The following is a 22,934-nucleotide window of genomic DNA, read 5'->3' as shown; positions in this document are numbered from 1 at the left end:
CTAAGCCCCCTTGGAACGGAAATGAAAGCGAACAAACCTGATGTTGCACAACAAGCTGGCGTGTTTTTTTAGATCTTTTTATTTCTTTTCAGCAAAACAACAAAATCCTCTATCTCTCTCTCTTTATTCTTTTAATCTCTTACTATCCCCTAATCGGACGCTAGTGGGACCAACAAGCCTGCTAGTGAAAGGAAAGTCTTTATGCTATACGGTCTAGTATAGGCCACGACTAAATTTCCGTAGGTTCATGCCTGGCTTAAATGCAGATCGGTAGGCAGCAGCCGGCCAGGGTGTGAATTGAGCAATAACAATAACAATAATAACAATATTGTATCATTTGGCGTACAGAAGGAACATCGTCTATATGAAAAAAAAACTAATGAGAAAACAGAATATCATCTAACATGAGTTTCAGTTTCCTATGTAAAAGTTACAGTTTTTTTTTCATTTATTTGTTTTCCGGTAAAAAAGTTACAGTTAACTGTACATGATTGAGTGGCAGAACTTTGTTTTTCCCAAACATCCAACATCTGCATTGTATCAAATTGTACTGTTCATGATCAGTTATATGCTCATCAACATTGATGAGGATTTGGTAAATACTATATAAAACTGTTTCTTCGGTTATCCTTTGTACTCAAAATTAGTACAGTTCAGTAAAAATACTGCACAGCAGTGTTGGAAAAGTTCGCGATATTTCACGAAGTTCACCAAGGGAAAAGTTCGCGAGTCATAGGGAACTTTGATGAACTTTTCCATCACTGCTACACAGTATTCTTTTGGCAACTTAACTGGTATTCAGCTATTAAACACCGAATAATTTTGTTATCAAGAGTCAGTAAAAATAATTACCTAGCACCTAAATTCTGGATGAGTGTGTAGGAACGACCAACTTGAGATCTACTAGTGTGTCACAATCACGGCGCTGCTTGAAAAACGCTGCTCTCAAAATCAATACTGATTAAATTTAATGCAATTATAATTCTCAGAGGTGGGCACTAAATCCGCAAACCGTTAAATCATACATCGGGAATTCATGATTTTTTCTAATGTTGATGATATTAAACTAAAACAAATTTTGTGCATTATATATTTGGCTTTATCATATTTATAAAATTTAATTTATTTTAGTTTTTAATTTTGATTTCATCATCGTAAAAAATTATTTAGCGGTTAAATCGCTATTTGCTAATCCGATAATCGCTAAATTACACTTTAAATCAATTAACTCAAACCCAAAACCACTATTGAATACCCTGGAATTAATGATACTCCTATATGATAACGCTTTATGCTCCCACCTATGATTGTTCACAATATATTTTCAATGCATCATCATCATCATCATCACACATAAAATGTTCATCGAATTGGTTGTTGATGAATTGAACACATTTTAACTTAATTAAAAAAATTGAAAAATTTAGGAAAAGTCGCTTGCTTATATTTTAACTAGGCAGATTAAGAATTATTCGTCTCTGAAAACACCGGGCTGCAGGAGGGCACAACAAGAAAGACACTAAATCTTTTTTCCTAGACGACGGCGTGGTTTGTGTTGATGGTAATGGAGCATAGGATAAAATATCAGAGATGAAATAAAACCATCAGCAGGGGTGATAAATTGCTACCATAGAATTTTGGCATGATATCAAACAAACTTTCGCATCTTGAAATCAGGTTAGTTTATGATGTTTCTGGCAAGAAATGCCAACAGGAAAGCGTTATTGTTTTGCTGCTGATGTTCTTTCTGCACACATACTATAATTGACCGTTCTTAGAGTGAGAAGTATTTGAATGAATTTGAAACTTTTTATGGGTTCAAGCGAAGCAGAACTGAAATTATAATATCTAATCAGCAGATTTTATTTCAACCTCACCATTTCCTATACCTTGTAATCTAGATAGATTAACATAAACTCCAACTTCAATGCATACATAGGTATACAAATGAGCTTGTTAAAAAGTTTGTCTGGGTTGTTACAAGTAGGTAGACATTTGATTCCCATAATAAGCACAACGATACGGTATGTTGTCGTTCGCGTAGTTTAGGAAAGTGTACCCAAAATCGCATCGACGAGCAGAACGGCACTAAGCCATTAATGTTCATGGAGCCTCATATTAACTTTAGAACGCAAAAGGTTTGGATGTTATTAAATATGGCTATCAAGAAGGTTCATCAAGAGCTTTCAGGGGATATGAGCCATTTGTATTCAAATGCAGGGTTGATATTCCATGATAACACCCAGGGATCAACCCTGTACTCGCACGCATTGCTTTAAAACGACACAACATAAATGAACCACTGATAGAAAGGGTCCAACGAGGGTGTAGAATTATTGTTACTTCTATATTAAAGCTATTGATGCTGGTTGTCGTGTCGTAAGTAAAAATAATAAAACACACTTTTTGGTTGGGGTCGGCCGGTACGTAGTGGTTAACATCCATATCTCTCACGCTTTGGCGAGTTCAAATCTCATCCCCGGACAAGTTAAAGTGATAAAGTGACAATAATAAAATAAAAGAAAAATTTTCGTTTAAAATACATTAGGCATTCTTCAAGGCTAGTCAGATAAACAATGTCGAAAATGGCGAGTTCGGTACACTAATATATTCTTTCAACTCTCGAGTGCAAGTGTTTAGAGAACACTAAGTTCCAGTTAGTGCGTATTATCCAAGAAGAAGAAGGCATATTTTTTGAGACATACTAAATCAATCAAACCTTCCGCGGATATTTCTGTCTGGGCCAATGCGTCTACAAATCTCAGATTAATTTATTTGAATCTTAATAGTATTAGTCAAAAGGACGTTTGATATATGTGTGGCATAGCTCACAGTTGTTGCAGTCAACTGCCCGTTATTTATGATCGCATGGTTTACAGGGGCTTGTGCTAGTTTGCCGAATAAATTCTATGCTTCACTGAAAATAAAAATTATTGTATACAACGAAATCGTTCGTTTGATCCACGAATCCATTGGTTGTTATCTGCAATGAAATAGATCCGTGATGAGATTATGAATGCGACACTCGCTACTGATTTTATTTCGTATTACGAACGGATTATTCTTAAAATTACGAAACTTTCGTGTCAATAGGAAAAAAGTAAAAAACATTCGTATAGTCAAAAAATAATATGAATGCATTATACGAAAATAATACAAAGAGCAACCAAAATTTCTTTGAAAACACAAATTGCCTTTCTGGTCATCGTTGCATGTACGTACGATTTCGTACGATTGCACTTTTATTTTTCTGTCCCACAAATGATTTCAACTAATAATTTCAGCCATCCGCATATTCATGAGGAAAAAAGCATACTAATGTCAACGGGTCCTAAGGAATTCATTCACTTATACCCCGTACAGACTATGGCTTATATCATATGATATAGACTGTCTTTCAATGAGCACTCATACATCTAGTTTTCACTGGAAATCCTATGTATGAGTGCTCATTGCAAGATAGCCTATATTACATGATATAAGCCATAGTATGTACGGGGTATTAGGAGCCAACCAGCCTCCATTCCCCTCCGTGAAAAATGATTTCCCAGCACCAGTTTAAAGTCCATCCCTTATTGTAATCTCATCTGCAACATAAACTTGATACCATCTTCATGGCCACCAGCATTCACATCAGCATCACTCGCAGCAACTAAAAATATGAGCAGGACGACAACAGCAGCAACAGCTTCTCAACACACAAAACTCAGGATATGACATCAGCAATAGGATCTACAAAAATATGAACAGGCACTTTAGAAGAGAAAAAGAGCAGCAGTTTGCTGGTACGCACGAAATTCAGTTCGTGTATTGTACAAATAAGGCGTAATATTAGCATTTTGACAGATGACAGACAATACGAATGTTTCGTACAATTTACAGAAAAATGTGTTTTATCTACGAAACCCATTTTTTACGAAACGAGCGTAAGAGAATAAATGAAAAAAAAAAATATTTTCAGTGTATTTGAAATGGCCACAATCCTCCTCATTGACCCTCGAACTCATACAATCTCAGATATAAATGGATTATTTGTCAAGCCTGCCTCTAGCTACTGGGCAGTAAATTCGAATAAAGGCTTGTTGCTAAGTACGTTTTAGGAACAAACCTGTGTTCATCAAGACTAGAGCGCGAAACTTGTAGAACACTTTTGTCGCATTGCTGAATGTGTTTGGTAATATGAGAGAAAAAAAATATAAGCACTACACTACTGCAAGATGTATCTGTAGGTTAAGTCCGTGGATTTGTTGCATCGTATCGTATAAGCTTAACCTCCACCGATAGCGCCGGTGCACAGAGGAGTATTTGGGTAATTGTGACATTAACAAATGATGGATTCTATTAACCTAGAAGTGATTTTTTGAAAAGCCCTTCAAGGTATTCATCAGGGGCCTACCGAACTTCTACCCCAAGATGGTCGAAGTCGAAATCAAGAACCGGTACAAGCTGGCCCCAATCGCTGTCTTCCGGATGACGAGAATAGACGAAAACGTGAAGACGTACCAGAAAAAGACGGTAGCGCTTAATGCGCTGCAAGCTATCCGCTCGATCTATTCCATCGTCGTACGTTGGGATCTATACCGTGAAGGCCATCGTGACGTAACACAGTGCCAGCGGTGTCTCAATTTTGGACACGGTACCCGCAACTATAACATCAAACCACGCTGCAGCAACTGCGCACAAGAACACGCCACTTCCGGCAGCCCTGCGGATGGAGCCGTCGTGTTAAAATGCGCCAACTATGGTGGTGCTCATCACGGTTCCGACAGGCAGTACTCCAAATGCGAGGACTTTAAACGCATCTGAAAGCAGGTTTCAACCAACAATCAACCAGGACACAAGAAGGACAAAACCCCGGCATTATAGACGAAGGATTTTCACCTCTTCCGTTGATTCTGCTGGACAATCATCTCCACCCTCACCTGGGTTCTGGAGACAACCAACAGTGCAAAATAACAACCCCGGTCTGTTCTCAGCCGATGAACTGATGGAAATTTTCGTCAACATGACCGGTGCTCTTAGAAAGTGCTGCAATAAGCCCGAGTAGATTCAAGTGCTCGGTAAGTTCATCATCCAGTATGGCGTCTAAACCGCTAAGTATCGTCACCTGGAATGCTCGCTTGACTGTCTCTGCAAGCACAACATCGACGTGAGCCTTCTAACCAAAACCCATTAAAGCCCGGTGACAGCTTCTGGTTGCCTGACCGCAACATTATCCGACTTGATCGCACCAGCTCCAGGGGGTGGTGTTGCGGTCGTCATCAAGAAAGGATTCATCTTCTACTCTCTGCCTCACATCCGCACTTCTATCATCGAGGCTCTTCTTCCTCAGTTCGGGACCTAACGTCACTGAGACCAGTAATTTGATCTATTGTAGTATATCCCGTGTTCTTAGTTATGTGCATATCGTATTACTCCATCACTATTGAGAAATGATGCAGTATTCGATTTTTTTACATTCGAACTTGATGGAACTTGAAAGTTCTGTCGGAACTTTATTTAAACTTTATGGAACTTTGAAGTGATTTTAATCGTTGAATGCAGAACTTTTGGTTACTTGGGCAGTCTCTTTTGACCGCTATTTTCAACAGGTTCTTGGAGCTGCGCTACTTTCCAAGCGTCTGTAAGGTAGCAAAAATTATACCAATCCGCAAACCCGGTAAGGATCCAACATTGTCTTCAAACTACAGACCAATCAGCCTCCTTTCAGCGCTGAGCAAATTGTTCCAGAAACTCATTCTCAAGTTTTTCGAGTAAAACAACATTCTTCTTCCGGAACAGTTCGGGTTCAGGAACGGGCACTCCACCAACCACCAGCTAGTACGGGTGATGAATAACATCCGAAGTAAAACAGTTGTATCCGAGTCCACTGCCATGGCCGTGCTAGACGTTGAAAAGGCGTTTGACAATATCTGGCATGACGGACTTGTGTATAAGCTTTTTAACTTCAACTTCCTGTTACATCTGGTTAAAATCACCCGTAGCTACGTCCAGCACAGGTCGTTAAATGTATCGTTGAATGATTGTATTTCAGACACGTTTTCCATCCCAGCAGGTGTTCCGCAAGGAAGTCTGTTGGGTCCTATGCTTTACAGCATCTACAATTCCGACTTTCCTCCCCTCGGTGAAGGTTGCATGTTTTTCCTTTTCGCAGATGATACCGCAATAGCTGTCAAAGGAAAAATGCCTCGCGAAATAACAAACAAACTTAAACGATGCCTTGACGCATAATCAGCGAACACGTGGAAAATCAAAAATCTATTAAGTTCCTCCATCGGCAATCGCCCAAACTACAACCGGCCCCATCTTGTACTGTAATCATGGATGGCATGAGGGTTGAGCGGTCTGCCGAAGTAACCCAGCTCGGGATGTTGTTCAATGAAAAGCTCCTCTTCCGCTCGAATGTAGTGAAAACTGTAGTTAAGTGTTCTGCTTTGATTGGGTGTCTGTATCCGCTGATTTGCCGCAGATCCCGCCTCTCAAGAGTGAACAAACTGGCTGTCTACAAACAAATCATAGCACCTGCGATTCTCTACACAGCTCCGGCGTGGGAATCATGTGCACATACTCATAACAAAATCCAGGTCACGCAAAATAGACTGCTGAGGATGGTCCTTGATCGTCCCTTCGAAACAAGAATTTTCGATCTCCACATAGAGGCAAACATTCCTAAATTAGATTAAAAAAATTGCTGACATTAAGACTTTTTTGCAAGGGGTAAGTCACTCAGCACATTGTGCCTACATTATATTCGGCACAGCTTGGGAACATCCATTGGCACATTTTCAGCATACCTTCGGCACAATCTCGTAGGCATTAGATTGTTGTAAATGAAATGGGACCACTACTGGACAACTGTCATTGAAGTTGTTCAGAACATTACGTGCTGTTTGACTGTATGTTCAGGAACATCTTCTAATTGAATACACTGGAGTCGCTTTTTACGCGGGGGATATGTGCCGCGTAAAAAAAACTACCAAGATTTTGATTTTTCACATGCTTAAATATTTTTTATAAATCGGATTTTGATGCCATTCGTTATTATAGCATGCTATGGTCCATATAGACATATTTTAAAAACTTCTGTATTTACACCAAAAATTGTGATTTTTTTTAAAAAGTATGCCATTCGATTACCTATAGTTTGAAACGGATAATGTGATTGGAATGAAGTCGATAGGTCGTATCGTTGTCGAGAAATCGTTAAAAATGTACCGCGTAAATTGCGACTCAGCGGCACTAACCGCGTAAAAAAAAAACGTGTAAAATAAACCGCGTAAAAAAAAACCGCGTAAAAAGCGACTCCAGTGTATACCAGAGGAACTCAGACCAGCAGTTCACTTATAGATCTAAATACGAAATGTAGGTTCATAAGTACCTTTAATTTTTTGTTTGTTTTATATTTATTTAAGAGATTTTTAGCCATAGACTAGTTCATCTCTAGTACCCTTAATTCAAATAATGCTGCAAGTCCCACAAAACAAACTAAAGAAGTCTATTCATCACCCTCTATAGTCGGTCTCCAACAATGCTCCCCACCGGTTCCAACTCTTTCCGGCCAAAAGGCTTGGTTTCTGGTCTGCCTTTGCCTTTGGTTTGCCATTATAAAACACTAAAACACAGGACTTTTATCACCCTATGGATCACAAATCACCGAAATTTCGCACACTCGCTACTTCCCGCGTCATCCTCAATCCGATTTATCCTTGCGATTTCAAACCAAAATATTCAAGGTGTCAGAAATACCGGGTTGCCGGGATGGGTGTTTTACAAACAATCGCAGCTTGTTCTATGACCGGCACAATCGACAAACTTGCGGCACACTGACAAAAAGATGACCCAAGATTGGTATGCGGAGTGACCTACCCCTTGCTTTTTTGTCAATTTCAAACAAACCAATACTTTGGTGGGAATTCTCTAAACAGGCCTAATAGGACTAGGAACTTAAATATTAATTTTAAAAAATCAAATAAACTAAAGATGAAAAGACACGTCTGTATCACATGTGAATTCAAACATGCAAAGCACACAAATACAAGAAAGGAATAAACATCATTTAAAGTCACCGCGCGCTCATTATTGCATTGGATCGCGCAGAGAACGGTGCCCCAGTTTAGGTGGCTGCTTCTTAAATACCACGCGGCGAAGAGATCGTCTGACCTAAAGAACTCTACTGTTCACCTATTGTTGACACTAGTGATGTCACGTCGTGATGACAGACAGTCACTTCGACTCTCGGAATAACCGCTAAAGTACTGTCTGGCGTTACCATCACCATGAGTGGAGTTTTGTCTACCCTGTTGCCTAAGTATACAAAAGGCTGAAATAGATTTCCGCTCGATCGACGACCATGCGCATCAAATCAAACCCGTCCTTTGCTGGGTGACAATATTCATTTTACCACTAAAGAGCTAATTTTGATAATATTGCTTCTTAAGTTGCCAAAAACCTAGCAGAACAAAATCTGCACGAAAATTTCTAGGAATCACCCGCACTTGCTGCAACCTGATTGGATTGTGTAGATAGGAATCTTACAAGAAATAATGTTTTACTCAAAATAGTTTACCTACATTTAGTAGCGTAGTCCTACGTCAACAGTTCGAACAAACCTATTGGGCTGTACCTTGCATTTTTTTTTTTTAATAAAAAGCATCAACAGGATTCATCGGGATAGATGGATAGGTCCACAAATAAATTCGATACAGTACATAATGTATTGTGAGTGAAAAACCAAAATGCTTTTGTAAACAATGTTCAACATAGATATGAAAAATTACGTACAAAATGAACCACACAAACCCTCTTATTCTGCGAGGCACGTGACGTTGTGTCACCGGTGCTGAGGTGACAAGAATAGGGGAAAACCTTGGAACGCTATTTGCCATCGTATAGCAATAAGAAAGCAAAATTTAATGATACGTCATAGCTCCATACCAGCTTCACAATATAAATCAGCTTATATTCTATAATGGTAGATCCGTTTTGCTTTGTATTTTGTAGTATACGTTAACTACCATTATTCAATCATCTCATCTCCATCTCGAACAAAATAAACGCTCCAAACTGTAGTGAAATGTACCGTAAGTAAGAACATTGCCTGCTGTATTTAGTCTCACCCGGATTTTTTGGTGACTTGCACTCGAAAGTTGTCTTTGGGAATATTGTTACTTATTAGTTACCGCCTCGATTTGGTACGAAATCGAAAACCTTCTAGCTAAGTTTCTTCTACTCTACGCAGAGATTAAATAACTGAACGACAGTGCCACGCAAACTTCTAAATATACTATTGTTATAATGCCCACCAAACTTTGGTCGTTAATCTAGTGATGGATGTTGCCAAGTGAAAATTCAAAACACCTGGTGATGAAAAGTTTGTTACCCATTGCTGGCGCTATCACCATGCAGACAGAAGTGCTGTGCAAAAGTAGTGGATGTGGAAAACAATAATTATTCGTTATTGTTTGTAACGTCGCATGAGATTGAAATAATTTATGGTTCTATTTGTTTCGTTTACCGGGAACCAACAGTACTTTCCAATTAACAAAAGCACTCAAAGGAAATTAAAAAAACAAATTAGTTTGCTAACTACTTAAATACTAACATTTGATGCATGTTTATTAAATGCTATTTTGACAACGTTTCTTCTGTACAAATTTACACATTTAAACAACGGTCTCGTTTTTTGGGAAACCAGATCGGATCTATATGATTCACAAAGAACATCCTCTCTATGAGTTGATAGGCTACATATAATCGTGCTCACTGCTCTCAAATCCATCAAGCAAAAGTCAACGGATAGCGAGATAATTTTTTCGAATTCCTTGAAAATTTTCTACAAAATTAGATCATTACACTGCGATGAATCATAAATGATCTTTACTAGTGGAATATATATAGGTGGTGAAAGCTATTATTCTTAATACTTATCCTCGTGCTTTGGAGTTGAAAAAACGCTTTATTATTTGTGAATTAAGTTAGTTTTAAACGGCTTGGAGTTTCCCCCGGGATCACAGTACATACAAACCTAATTCTAACATGAGTGTCACTGATAATACTGTACCCATTGAAGCTTGTAATCAAGCAAGTGACATACTTTATTAATGCCTTTTGCATTACGCTTATTTCATCAAATTTAATTTACAAATATGAAAGCTCAAGAGAAACAAAAAGGAGGCAATAAATTAGCTTTTCGGAACCCAAAGATCTTTCAATGTTACGGAGAAGAGTGCAACTGACTTCGTAATTAATGTGCGTAACACCAGTTTGAGATGTCAGTTATTAAATATCTATTGAAAATTAAATTTGTTCATATTTTTGCAATAAGTCCATGGATCCTCTATATATAAATTGGAATTGAAACTTAATTCTAACATCATAAATCATTCAACTTCCAATATATGAAAAATGCATGGTTGTCAGGACCTTGAACCTTGTGTACTAGCCCTTCTATTTCCAGATAGTTTTGTCATAAAACAGAACAAATCCGATTTTTCAGGAGAATACATGATCCTGGATGAGAGTAGGCATATATAATTAGGGATACTTTTGTTGTTTTGAAAACCGTGTTTACTTATAGATCATATCTGAAAAATTTAGCGGACTATTTAGAAACAGCTTTTAAATAAAGAATATTCAATATTGTAGAGATTATTTTATATTCTTAAGTTTTTGAATTTAATATCGTTGAAAATACCGAAACACAGCATGGCACACTATTCGGCAGTTAGGACACACGTAGAACAAAAAAAAAATAACATCACTGTCGCGCGTTGACGTTCTGCAATCTTTGCTAAGGATGTATATTGTATATTTTAAAGCCCAACACGCGTGGCTTGTGGTTTTGACCAGAGCCAGAAGTTGTTCTCCATGATGGAATGAAACTCAAGAAGAAATTATGAAGAATTCGGTTTTGATTTTCAACGGTTGTTGAGCAGACTGCCGGAAAAAGTGTCTGTAAATAGGTTCGATTCATTCTTCCACAAAGTCCTTGAAAATAAGGCTTTCTTTGCAGTGAAATTCTATCAAAAGTTGGCACAAATCCTGATACTCTTTTAATTCGAAACCACCACAGACAGGTAAAGATGTTCCTGACAAAGGTGTGCAATACGTAGAACAGCCACAACTGATCCGAAAACGGCCGGAAAAATATCCTGCATCTTGTGATGGACAAATTCACATTTGGAACAAAGGATGCACAAGTTTGTTATGCAGAATAACTGATAATTGTATATCGGCTTAACGTCCTTCAGCCTAACGAACTTCGGCTTAACAACCCAACACCGAATAAACAATAAAGACAAAAAGCTTTTCATTTTGGTTTCGGCCAGGATTATAATTTTTTTCCTTATTTCTCCTGAGTTTTTCCTCAGATATTCTGCGAATCGTGTGACTTTCTGTCACTAGTGAAGTGACAATAGTTCACTGTGAAGCCTTGCTGAATTTAGAAAACTGGACTCGCTGCAGAGTGAGTTTTGATGCGCTCAGCGGTTCCCGCTTGATGACCCTAAGCAATTTGCGGTTCAGTAAGAGTCTCGCAAGAGTCAATGGATGTGCAGATGAACCAACTACATTAGTACATTGCTGCCTACTGTCGAACTACATATGCGAAGCATATATGAATTGAGCATCTAATATATTAATATATTTGCCAATCAAAACTAGATTATTTACCAAATTATCGACAAGCAGTAGTAATAATAAAACACAGATTTCCGGATTCCAATCCGGCTCATCTAGAGATAACGAGCTGCAGGGATGGCTCAGAGTCCTATCGTTCATCTTTTCGTCCATTCGAGTTCTTTGTTTACTTTAGTTGGAGAGAATTTCAAAGGATGCTGGCGGCATTTTCTTCCTCCATCGATCAGGTTACGATTTCGAATCTTGTGGAACGTTCCAGTTGGCTTGAACTCCGTATAGGTTTGATGACGTCCAGTTTCTCTTTCACCATGAAAATGAAAATTTAAACACAATTACATTATAACTTCAGGGTTGCCAAACTCATGGGATATTGACACCTTAATTGGCACACTTTGGCTTACTTCGGCGCGGTTGGCATAGCGCTTTGCACAGCTTTCAGCACAGCTAAACCAATCGGCACAGATTAAGAGGTGTAGGATTGAATACCCCTTGGAGAGAATTTCTGATGATATACTTTACTTTGCTATTCATACGTTGCGTGTGTGAGTAACAGCGCGTATATCTTCTGCATAACGTGATTTACTAATTAATTAAATTATTAAGCTACGGCCATGACCATCCCTTCCTACACTCTGAAAAATCTTCACGTCCGATTGACGTGAAAACATAGGTGGTTTTCGTCCACCCTATTTGTCACGTAACTTTTACCAGAATTGCACGTAGCCGATCAAAATTCAACTTCAATTATCTACGTGATTAGTCAGGTAAATAAGACCTGATTTCCATGTACTGCTTACGTGAAATCGGAGTGAAAACTTCTGGACATCTGGTAACTTTAACGTGACATTCCGTTTTGTTTAAAATGCTTTTCATGTAATTTGTACGTGAATTTTTAATGAGAATGATGGAAAGTATATATAGAAGCAGTCAATTTTATGCAACACCTGTTTGCTGACTCAAAATGCTGATGTCACCGTCTGAAATTATAAAACTTGAAAAAAGCGACATATAATAATCAATAGATTAATGTAAAACAATCTAATTACCGTCCAACATTTGCAGCAAGCGCTGAGGAATTTTGAATCTTTGAGGAGTTCTTCCACCATAAACGTTTGTGTCTTCCACCACGCTTCACGCCATGTTGATTTTTTTTGCGTACCTGAAAATCACGTAAATCTCGTTTCACGGAAATATCGAATTTCCAAACACACAAACACAAATACACTAAATCTGTTTACGTGAATATACGGTAAATTTCCCCAACATTTTTAGTGGGCATGACGTGTAGTGCAGGCCAAAGTTACAAACGCCACGTAACATTTGAGATTTTCTTAATACAAATCAGCTACGTGATATTTCCTGTAAATCTGACGTGAAGATATTTTAGAGTGCACTAAAATCTGCGACGATTAGGATGTTTGTCTTCTCATGATATGATATATGATGATATGTAACTACCAGTTTCTGTAACAAGACAACTGTCAGTAGATTGTGGACTATCCTCGCTGATCGACTTCATCAAGTTTAATGACCTCTTATGTACTCAGCCTGCCATTGTATGAAGGGCCACAAACGGTTTTGGTGAATCCGTGGGCAACATCGTCGACATACATCCACGGGATACATGATAATCTCCTTCCAACAACCGGTAAAAAAACTGGTCATCCAACAGAAGAATGACCCAATGTGTGGGGAGAAGAGCTCGCCTTCTATTCACGAAATGTTAAAGACAGGAAATTGGCGTTTCCACTCTTCCCATCCTTTTCGCTTCAATTGAGTACCCTGGTGGACCCTCCAGTACCCAGCATTAAAAAAATAAAGGAAAGATCTCACCCGATATGTTGCAAATTAATCCATGACATCACGATGATTTCGAAGAGCTCCCACAGATATGCTACCGCTACTTTTTCAACCGGTGTTAAAAACAGCACTCTCACCTTTCCTTCCTCACACAGCAACGGAAATTCCCAACAAAAACGGAACACACTCTAGCTGCTCCGACTATAGGGATTTCAGCAGTGAAAAAAGGACTGCGACCACTGTCCATACCCAATCACTCGCGACACAATGGCTTCAGTTCACCAGTACAGTCTGGAAGACGCAGCGCCAGCCCCTCACTGGCCGAATCAATTCGCGACCAACGCCGAAATCAGAACTGACAACTCCAGCGACCGAAACCAACGCGTCTATTAGCGGCTCGGAACACTTAGATTTCTGAAACACAACCTCAACGACAAGATTCGATAAGCGCCTTTCGTCCGGGAGGCGTAACGCCAGCACGCCGCAAGCAAAGAGAAGTGTAAAAAAATCACAGAGCACGGCACTAGCTAAACTGCTAGCGTTGACAGCCAAACGCGAACTCTTATGATGTTTGTTTACTCATGAGGCCCAAAACGAATGAAAGGTACAAGAAAGGGAATAATTGCAACGTTTTTTCCTCGTACGGCTGTTTTTTCATGTGGATGAGCGTCTTAACTCGCTTGGAGCGATAAGAGTAATAACAACAATCAATACGAAACTAACGATTTTAAATTGGCTCACTACTTGACTAGCCTATTGGTCCCAAGCAAATCGATTAAAGTACCCCATTCTGGTATAAATTCCAGTACTACACTATGTTTGTTTTGATTCGCTATGAAAGTTTGACAGATAAAATGAGGGGTTCGTGGATTTTCCTATGTTTCGAGGGGTGCATCTGGGATCGAAGATAGTATCAGAGCTAAGCCAAAAAGTTGAGCACGTTTCTTCGGGACCTTCTGGTCTTAGAGTTACCTCTATGGTAATAATCCCGGCAAAGTGACCATTAACTGCCTTGAGGCAAAAGCTATACTGCCGCTACTCACATAACAGTCCCATGTAGATATGAAATCAACACGAAACGAGACAGTGCACCCCACAAGCATCAATATATGATACGGCGGGGAATTATTGACAATTATATTGATGGTGCAAGGTACAGTATTCACAAAAATATTGTCAATACCGATGTACCGATTGATGGAAGTATTGCTAATACTATTATTTTCAATAATATTGATACGTGTGGTGCCCGCTTATCACACGACATATCAAATCACATAAATCACTCTCGGAAAAATGCTATCGATAAAGTTCTTTTTCATGGATATATAATATACATAATATACAGAATCTGCTATCGAAGCCAAACTTTCGGTAGCTGTACAAACCTTTGAATCATTAAACGAAAACGGTCGCCACTGTGAACGACGATCGTTCATGCCCGGCGACATGAAGCTATTTAAATGGAATAAATCATCTGATTGAGAATAAATAAAAACATTGTGCTGGAGTGTTCGACTGTGATAATAAATAAAAACTTTATAAGAAATCGACGCGACCCGCACTAATCTTAAATGTGGCAGCGATTGTACCTACGATCTTCATCTCAGTATGCAAAAATGGTCACAATTAGACCAAAGAGCCCCACACATCACAGCAAACCACTACGACCGAAGGATTCAAGAAAGGATCCAACCATGATTTCCTAGCAGAATCGAACACGCATTCCATTGCACCACAATTATTGCTGTGATAGTTTAAAAGCGGGTTTTCCAAAATTAAATCTTCCACCTCACCACAGTCGACACAATCCGATCTCCCGAAATATCACATCACATTACACAACGCCTACATGGGGTGCAATTCCCCCCACTAAACACTATATACTCCAATCTACCTGAATCGGACACTATCTTAACCTGAATTATCCCTAACATAGAGAAAGTATCGCGACAGCTTCATGAACATTGCTTCAATTTCGGATTATTGTATGAAATGCAATGTATGCGCGCCACCACGGGAAGTAAAGATTTAGAAATACCAATTCTCAACTCCACAGATGCGAAATATAATAACGGTTTATTTTTGGTATCACACTAACCTGTAAATGATCCAGCAAAGCTTCCAGTCCTCGGTCACTGATCGATGAGCATCGTAAACTGAGCGAATGCACGTGTTTTGAAGCAAGCGGGAACGAGTGCACAAGATCCAAGGCGTCTTCATCTGTGGCTCCCATCAAACACACAGCGTGAAAACTGCGACGTATCAGCGAATTGTAAAGCTTAACACGATCCTGGTTTGAGGTGAGACGCAGTTCACGACACAACAGAACCGGAACTAGGCCACTCCAATAGCGTGGCGAACGGTATAACATGTCACGCCACTTCTGGCAAACCTGAGCTAATGTGCACCGTTCAAACGACGAAAAGTATAGGAAGAAGCGATTCAGAAAGCGTTCATCCTGCAACAGTTGCTCGATCGTTACAATCTGGGGTGGCAGAGGAGCAGCTGCAATCATTTTTCCACTATGCATATGCGATCCATGATGGTTCATATTACCGCCACCACTGTGATGCTGATGATGATGTGCTATCTTACGAGTAGTTTGAGGCGTATTAGACTGAGATTTACTGCTTGAAGAACTCTTCCCGCTGTTTGATACACTTCCAGTAGAGCCTCCCGATATTCGAGATGGTTTCTCCGGAGCACCTCCGGCATTGGCCGATTGTGCAGCATTATTGCTACTGGAACCACCGCAGAGCACATTTGTGACGCGTTCCATCACACTTGTCTTCTCTCCAGATTTACTACTTCCGCTGCTATGATGGTGCTTCGACCGCAGCCCAAGGCCGTTGATGCGCTTTGAAAGCTCGGCCGAGGCACGCTCAACCACTCCTTGAGCGGATATCGAGGACATTTTCAACATTCAGACCCGACCCGGGACAGCACGCACAATCACTTCGCTAATGCAATCTGAACGCACTAATAATAACAAAGAAAGACTATTGAATTTTCTTCTGATCCTTTTATAGCTATCAGCACTTGAAGCTTCTCAGAATCACTTGAAAAGAAAACACACTTCAATCGATTTTTCCTTCGTTTTTTTTCCCACTGGATTATGTATTTCTTTTCCACTTTTGTGCACGATTATGCTGCTGAGAACAAAAGAACTTATGCAATCATTTCCGCACGCCACATTCGGGGTCAAATTTCACCACCCACTTCTGCGGCACCAGCCACTACCGAAAAAAACAATAATGCTCAGTCTCGGCCTCTTATTTGCACCTTTCACTGCACGAGATTCTGATAAATAGCAAAAATCTTCCTTTATAAATCTCGAAGAAGCTCTTCCTACAAAGCACCACGTCTCCACTACTGGTAAATAAACAATTACACTATACACATGGACTAGGGGTAGTAAATGGATGGCTAATTTTCCGTACTATCTTTGTAAAAACACGACCCGACCGAACACTAAGCTGCGAACTTTCCACGAAGAACCAGCATTCGACCAAAGCCAATAAGGTGAAAAGCACTCTGCCTGTACCTCTTCGAGCAATCCTCTCGCTTAGACTGCTCGGGTGCCTGTGTTTGCTGTCTTGCCGAGGCTGTTGAAGGGGTTATCCTGCGAAAAAAAAGGAAAACAGCAAAAAATCAGTTCCTCGCTCGATTGAAACAACACGCAGCAACTATCACACGATGATGGTAGCGAAATATATGTTATGAAGCATACCAACACCAGTAACAACATGGCAGCATGTGTAGTGTATCCAAGGTATCCAACAACGTCTGCAGACCGTCAGGCAACAAAGATAATCGATTTTTTGGTTTTCATAGTAGGCTAGGCGAAACATTAATTTAAGGTTATAAATTCACTTCACCAATTATTATGTGACGCTTCAATTCAGATAGCTAAAGCTCTCGTCATTACGTTCCTTTTGCTATTTTACACAACATGCTTGCGAGCTTTTTGCCATCTGAAATGATGCGTCGAAAAAAGCTGGGTTTGAATTTTTCGAAAATGCAACAAAGTATTGCACCATAACAATGTTATTTTTTTGAAAAATTAAAATAATAATAAAAAACATAAAACTCTTCTACCTATAATAATATGTCGCAACTTCCATGTAAATTTTGGTACAAGGCGGGAATCTTTTACTTTTATATTTTTTGCGTGCATTGTTCAGGGAAATTATGCTATATTTAGACTTTACAGACTCTATGAAAAATAAGTTCGAGGTAGTATATTGAGTGACTTATGAGCGATCAAAGGGAATCATTAGCCAAAAAGGACTTGGCGTAGATGGCAAGCTGAGTAAAGCCCGGCGCACAATGCATACGTTTTCGGGTTTTTTGACAGATAATGCATGGGAAAACTGTAAAAAAAACCTGAAAACGTATCTATTGTGCGCCGGCCTTAAGAGCGTTAGCGAGTTTGCACGGTCCATACAATTATTTTAAAGAGGTATGTGGACAGTTCCGAAATCCACCCTAAAAAGTTCATCAAACTTGCATTTGAAATTATTCAGTTTTGTAATAGTACGCAGGGTTCAAGGGCGTAGCCAGGTTACGAGCTAGGGAGGGGTGAACAAAAATTGACTATGGAAATTTTGACCGAATGCCATTTCACCGAAAGCCTTTGTGTTGCTGACTTTAGGGGGGGGGGCAGTTTCCCTTCCCTGCCCCCCTCTGGCTACGCCTATGGCATGGTTTGCTATCGAATTATGTTTATTGAAAGATTCCTGATGTCCTTCAAGCTTGTCCTCAAAGTCCAATGTGTTCAGCTATGAATTCATCCTAACCTGAACGTCCGTATTTACATACGGAAACACTTGGACCCACCCTCAAATGTTACATATTTGTACTTATGTTGGCAAAATCGGAACACTACTGTTCAAAACCTATTCAAACGCATGTTCTTAGCCTATCGTTTAAAAAAAATATTATGAGATCACAAAATTCACAAATTTTAATACCGCTAACATGAAACTTTTCTTGTGCTAATTGATGCAATGCCGACTTGCGCCAGTTGATGTTATTCAAGCCATTCGTCCTGGCCAGTGACGTTCTACTAGCATGTTTCTCAGTAATACCTCGTCCACGTTGGTATTAGTACCCAGTGGTAGTAGTGCGCGCGAATCGACCGAAGAGAAAATCAATTTTCCTCCTTCGTCCCACAGCTGCACGTTCCACTCACACAAACACGTTTATCCATCGTCGTTTTACCGAATGGGCGCGCGACAATCTCGGTAGCTGCATTCAACGTTCCATGGAAATGCCGGAAAATTCAACTCGCGGGTACCGATTACTAGCGATTCACCTGACCAGGCGCTGGTGCTCTTCTAATAAACCGTTTGTCGAGTGACTACTCCCGCTAACAGGGAAGCGCTACTGCAAACTAAACTGCGCTCCTTGGCCGCAGATTGAGCGAGTTTTGCTTTCGAATATTTGAAAACAATTCAAAAAATGTATTTATACCCACCACTTCTTCTCTCACAGTACCTACATTCTACATTTACGTACATCAGCGAAATACGACCTGACGTCCTACGGCGGCAATCTGTGATCGTTACCCGCCCGTACCATACTCTCTTCCGTTTGGTTGGTGTTGGTCACCTCGGCTCGCTCGCCGGTTCCTTCGTGACAAAACCATGCCCGTCACCGTCGTAGAGAGGTTAGTAACACTTTTTACGAAACCTCCTTGCCCGTCCGAGAGACGACGCGAGAAAATATTCGACAAAACACAGACGAAGAATGCGAACGAAGCATACAGCAAACGGCCCCAAGTCCGAAAATCGCAAGCCCGATGTGGTGATTTTCCTTTCCGTCAACAAGAAAAACGACATTCCGACGGAGAGGTGCGACAGCCTGTAGTGGGTGGAACGACATGATGATGAGCAAGATACAAGCGTGGAGTGTAAACAAAAAAGTAGGGTAAGTAAATTAAGAGACCTTGATGGGTGATTAATGTCGAAATTATTGTTCGAATAATGCATATAGGATAATTTATTTTGGTCCACTCTTTGTGGGCAGGTCTATGTGGACGTTGCGATGTGATTCAAATGCATTTTGATTTATGCTGCGCTTGGCGTTGATTGATGACATTGATAGTTTTAGGATTTAGATAAATTGTATCAGCAATCCATGAATCTTCCAAATAGCGCGGTGGGTGGTGTCGTCCTCGGCTGTCCTTCATCCAATTGAGCTGTTTTTTTTTTGTATGTGATTAGGGCCAAATAAACTTGTCACCGACAGAAAATCAGCTCGATTGTTTGGAAAACATTCCGATGGTATTCCTGTATATTGGTTCTCGTTCATAAAATTCGACCACGTTTGATTTATTGCCTTTGCAAATAATCTCTTGAATATAAGAATTGAGTTGCACGCTAAATTTTCATATTTTGTAAACGTTTAATTTTGGTAAAAAAGTCTCGTTGTGTTAGGTTGTAAGATCTACCGGACTCTGGTTCAAACCAGGGTTTGGCTAAGGCGTAATAATTTTTGAACCAGTTCAAACTGTCAAAAAAAGACCATCTTTTTCTGCTGTTGCAAGAAGGAAGTAAAGGGGCGACTCCAGCTTAGTGGTGCACCTCCATACCTCTCATGTCAAAGTCACGAGCTCAAATCCAACTCCCATCTGATCCAAGAGTGTTAAAGCGACTATAAAAAAGAAGGAAAATAAATGAAGGGGCTTTTTGTGAAAAGTGGCCACCATCAGTGTAAAGTTTACCAATATCTGCAGATAATTTATCGGTTGCAAAGCTCTGCTTGATGGTGTGTTGCAGTAGGGTGAATCAGGTTCATTGAAGACCTTTGGAAGACAAAACGACCAGATGGACATCTGTAATTACGTGGCAAGTGACTGGCAAATCCACGAACCCTCTTCCAGTTAACAAATCCTTTGTACGGATAATGACGCCGGCAGAGAACGAATTTTGAATACCCTCGAGGCCCAAGGAAGACAACCCTATATCCCTATCAGAGACGTGTTGGGTACCCACTTTTTTTTAACTCTTTATTTGTTCCAAATTCAAAATAAATTACATTTCATTTTTAACCTAGGTGTTCCAGTTACTACAGTAACTTACCAGCCTTAATTGTTATGATATATATCTAAGTGTTTTTACATTGTTCCTATCTTGGCAATTCAGTATTTTAAACAGGTTTTTTAAACCTGCATGTCAGTATAACAATTGATAGCTTAAAACTAAAAAACTAAAACTTAATCTTATCTAAGTATAAAAGGGAATTAATCGTTGCAATTGAGGATTGTAATGATTTTTGCCGTAAATTATTAATTATTTTGTTGGACATTTGTGCTAAAGTCTCAACATTCGAAATTCTATGTATTTCGCTAGTACTTTTTTCCTGGTAGTGCAACAACAAGACCATATTGGCACAGCGTAAAGCATGGCCGGTCTAAAAACTTGTTTAAATATTAGAAGTTTATTCGTCAGGCAAAGTTTGGATTTCCTGTTTATAAAAGGATACAAACATTTTATATATTAGTTACATTTGGCTTGAATGCCCTCAATGTGATCTTTAAAAGTTAATTTTTGGTCAAGAACTAATCCAAGATATTTCACTTGGTTTGACCAGGAAATTGGAACTCCGTTCATAGTGACTATGTGACTACTACTAGGTTTCAAAAACGAAGCTCTGGGCTTATGTGGAAATATTATAAGTTGAGTTTTGGAAGGGTTGGGAGAAATCTTCCATTTTTGTAAATAAGAAGAGAAAATATCTAAACTTTTCTGCAGTCTCCTGCAAATAACACGAAGACTTCTTCCTTTAGCGGAAATGCCTGTGTCATCAGCGAACAAAGATTTGTGGCAACCCTGAGGCAAATCAGGGAGGTCCGAAGTGAAAATGTTATACAATATAAGCCCAAGAATGCTATCCTGAGGAACTCCTGTTCTAACAGGTAGTCGATTAGATTTGGAATTTTGATAATTTACCTGCAGAGTTCTGTCAGTTAAATAATTTTGAACTAATTTCATAATGTAAAGTGGAAAATTAAACTTTTTCAATTTAGCAATCAAACCTTCATGCCAAACACTGTCAAATGCTTTTTCTATGTGTAGAAGAGCAACTCCAGTTGAGTGGCCTTCAGATTTGTTTGAACGAATTAAATTGGTAACTCTTAAGAGTTGATGAGTAGTTGAATGCCCATGGCGAAATTTCAACTGCTCATCTGCAAAAATTGAGTTCGTATTGATGTGAAGCATCATTCTATTCAAAATTATCTTTTCAAAAAGTTTGCTTATTGAAGAAAGCAAACTTATTGCACGGTAGCTAGAAGCTTCAGCTGGATTTTTATCCGGCTTCAAAATTGGAACAACTTTTGCATTTTTCCATTTATCAGGAAAGTATGCCAAATGGAAACATCTGTTAAATAATTTTACCAAGAAAGACAAGGTACTCTCTGGGAGTGTTTTGATGGGGATATAGAAAATTCCATCATCACCTGGAGCTTTCATATTTTGAATTTTTTTAGTTATAGACCTTACTTCGTCCAAATCAGTCCCCCAGGAATCATCAAAAATATTTTCCCGAGAGAAAATATTCCGAAAATCCCGAGCAACCTGATTCTCAATAGGACTAGTAAGACCCAAACTGAAATTATGGGAACTCTCGAATTGCTTAGCAAGTTTCTGAGCTTTTTCCAAATTTGTGATCAAAATTTTACCACCTTCTTTAAGCGCTGGAATTGGCTTTTGAGGTTTTTTCAAAATGTTTGTGAGTTTCCAAAAGGGTTTGGAATTTGGGTCTAATTTAAAAACATTATTTTCAAAAGTTTTGTTCCTCAGGGCAGAGAATCGCTTTTTAATTTGTTTTTGCAAATCCCGCCAGATAACTTTCATGGCAGGATCGCGTGTTCTTTGATATTGTCTCCTACGGACATTTTTAAGACGGATCAAGAGCTGAAGATCGTTGTCTATTATAATTGAATCGAATTTAACCTCGCATTTTGGTACTGAGGCAGCTCTTGCTTCAATTATAGAAGTAGTCAGAGATTCAAGAGCATAATTAATTTCATCTGTGGTTTGTAAAGGAATGTTTGGATCGAAGTTATATTCCATAAATGTTCGATACTGCTCCCAATCAGCTCTATGGTAATTGAAAGTAGAGCTGTTGGGATTACAAATTATTTCTTGGGATATTTCAAAAGTTACTGGAAGGTGATCAGAACCGAAGTCAGCATGGGTAACCAGTTGGCTACAAAGTTGACATGAATCAGTTAAGACCAAATCAATAGTGGAGGGATTTCTTGCAGAAGAAAAGCATGTTGGGCTGTTTGGATATTGAATAGTGTAATAACCTGCAGAACAATCATCAAACAGAATATTACCATTAGAATTGCTTTGAGCATTATTCCATGAGCGGTGTTTTGCATTAAAATCACCAATAATGAAGAATTTAGACCTATGAGGGGTAAGTTTCTGGAGGTCACCCTTGAGAAAATTCTTTTGCTGGCCTACGCATTGGAATGGCAA

The 22,934-nt window shown here is 39.3% G+C and overlaps 1 protein-coding gene across 5 annotated transcripts in view; it reads right to left on the bottom strand.

Moving 5' to 3' along the window:
• Positions 1 to 22,934, bottom strand: part of LOC135707967 (F-box/LRR-repeat protein 16) — a 125,766-nt gene that overhangs the window by 89,315 nt on the left and 13,517 nt on the right. Inside the window, exons 2-3 of one of the 5 annotated variants that reach the window (XM_065229909.1) lie at positions 16,985 to 17,062; positions 15,539 to 16,592 (exon numbers count right to left, since the gene is read on the bottom strand). In XM_065229909.1, the coding sequence (XP_065085981.1) occupies positions 15,539 to 16,363 (825 nt within the window). In that variant the 5' untranslated portion in view covers positions 16,364 to 16,592; positions 16,985 to 17,062. The other 4 variants (XM_065229898.1, XM_065229886.1, XM_065229890.1 and 1 more) reach the window with 4 other exon arrangements.

Source organism: Ochlerotatus camptorhynchus, unplaced genomic scaffold (assembly GCF_037179485.1).
Source record: "Ochlerotatus camptorhynchus isolate MF236.1 unplaced genomic scaffold, CSIRO-AGI_Acam_v1.1 ptg000025l, whole genome shotgun sequence".
Lineage (NCBI taxonomy): Eukaryota > Metazoa > Arthropoda > Insecta > Diptera > Culicidae > Ochlerotatus > Ochlerotatus camptorhynchus.
Note: the sequence above shows the minus strand (reverse complement) of the source record. Positions and strands in the feature narration are given on the sequence as shown.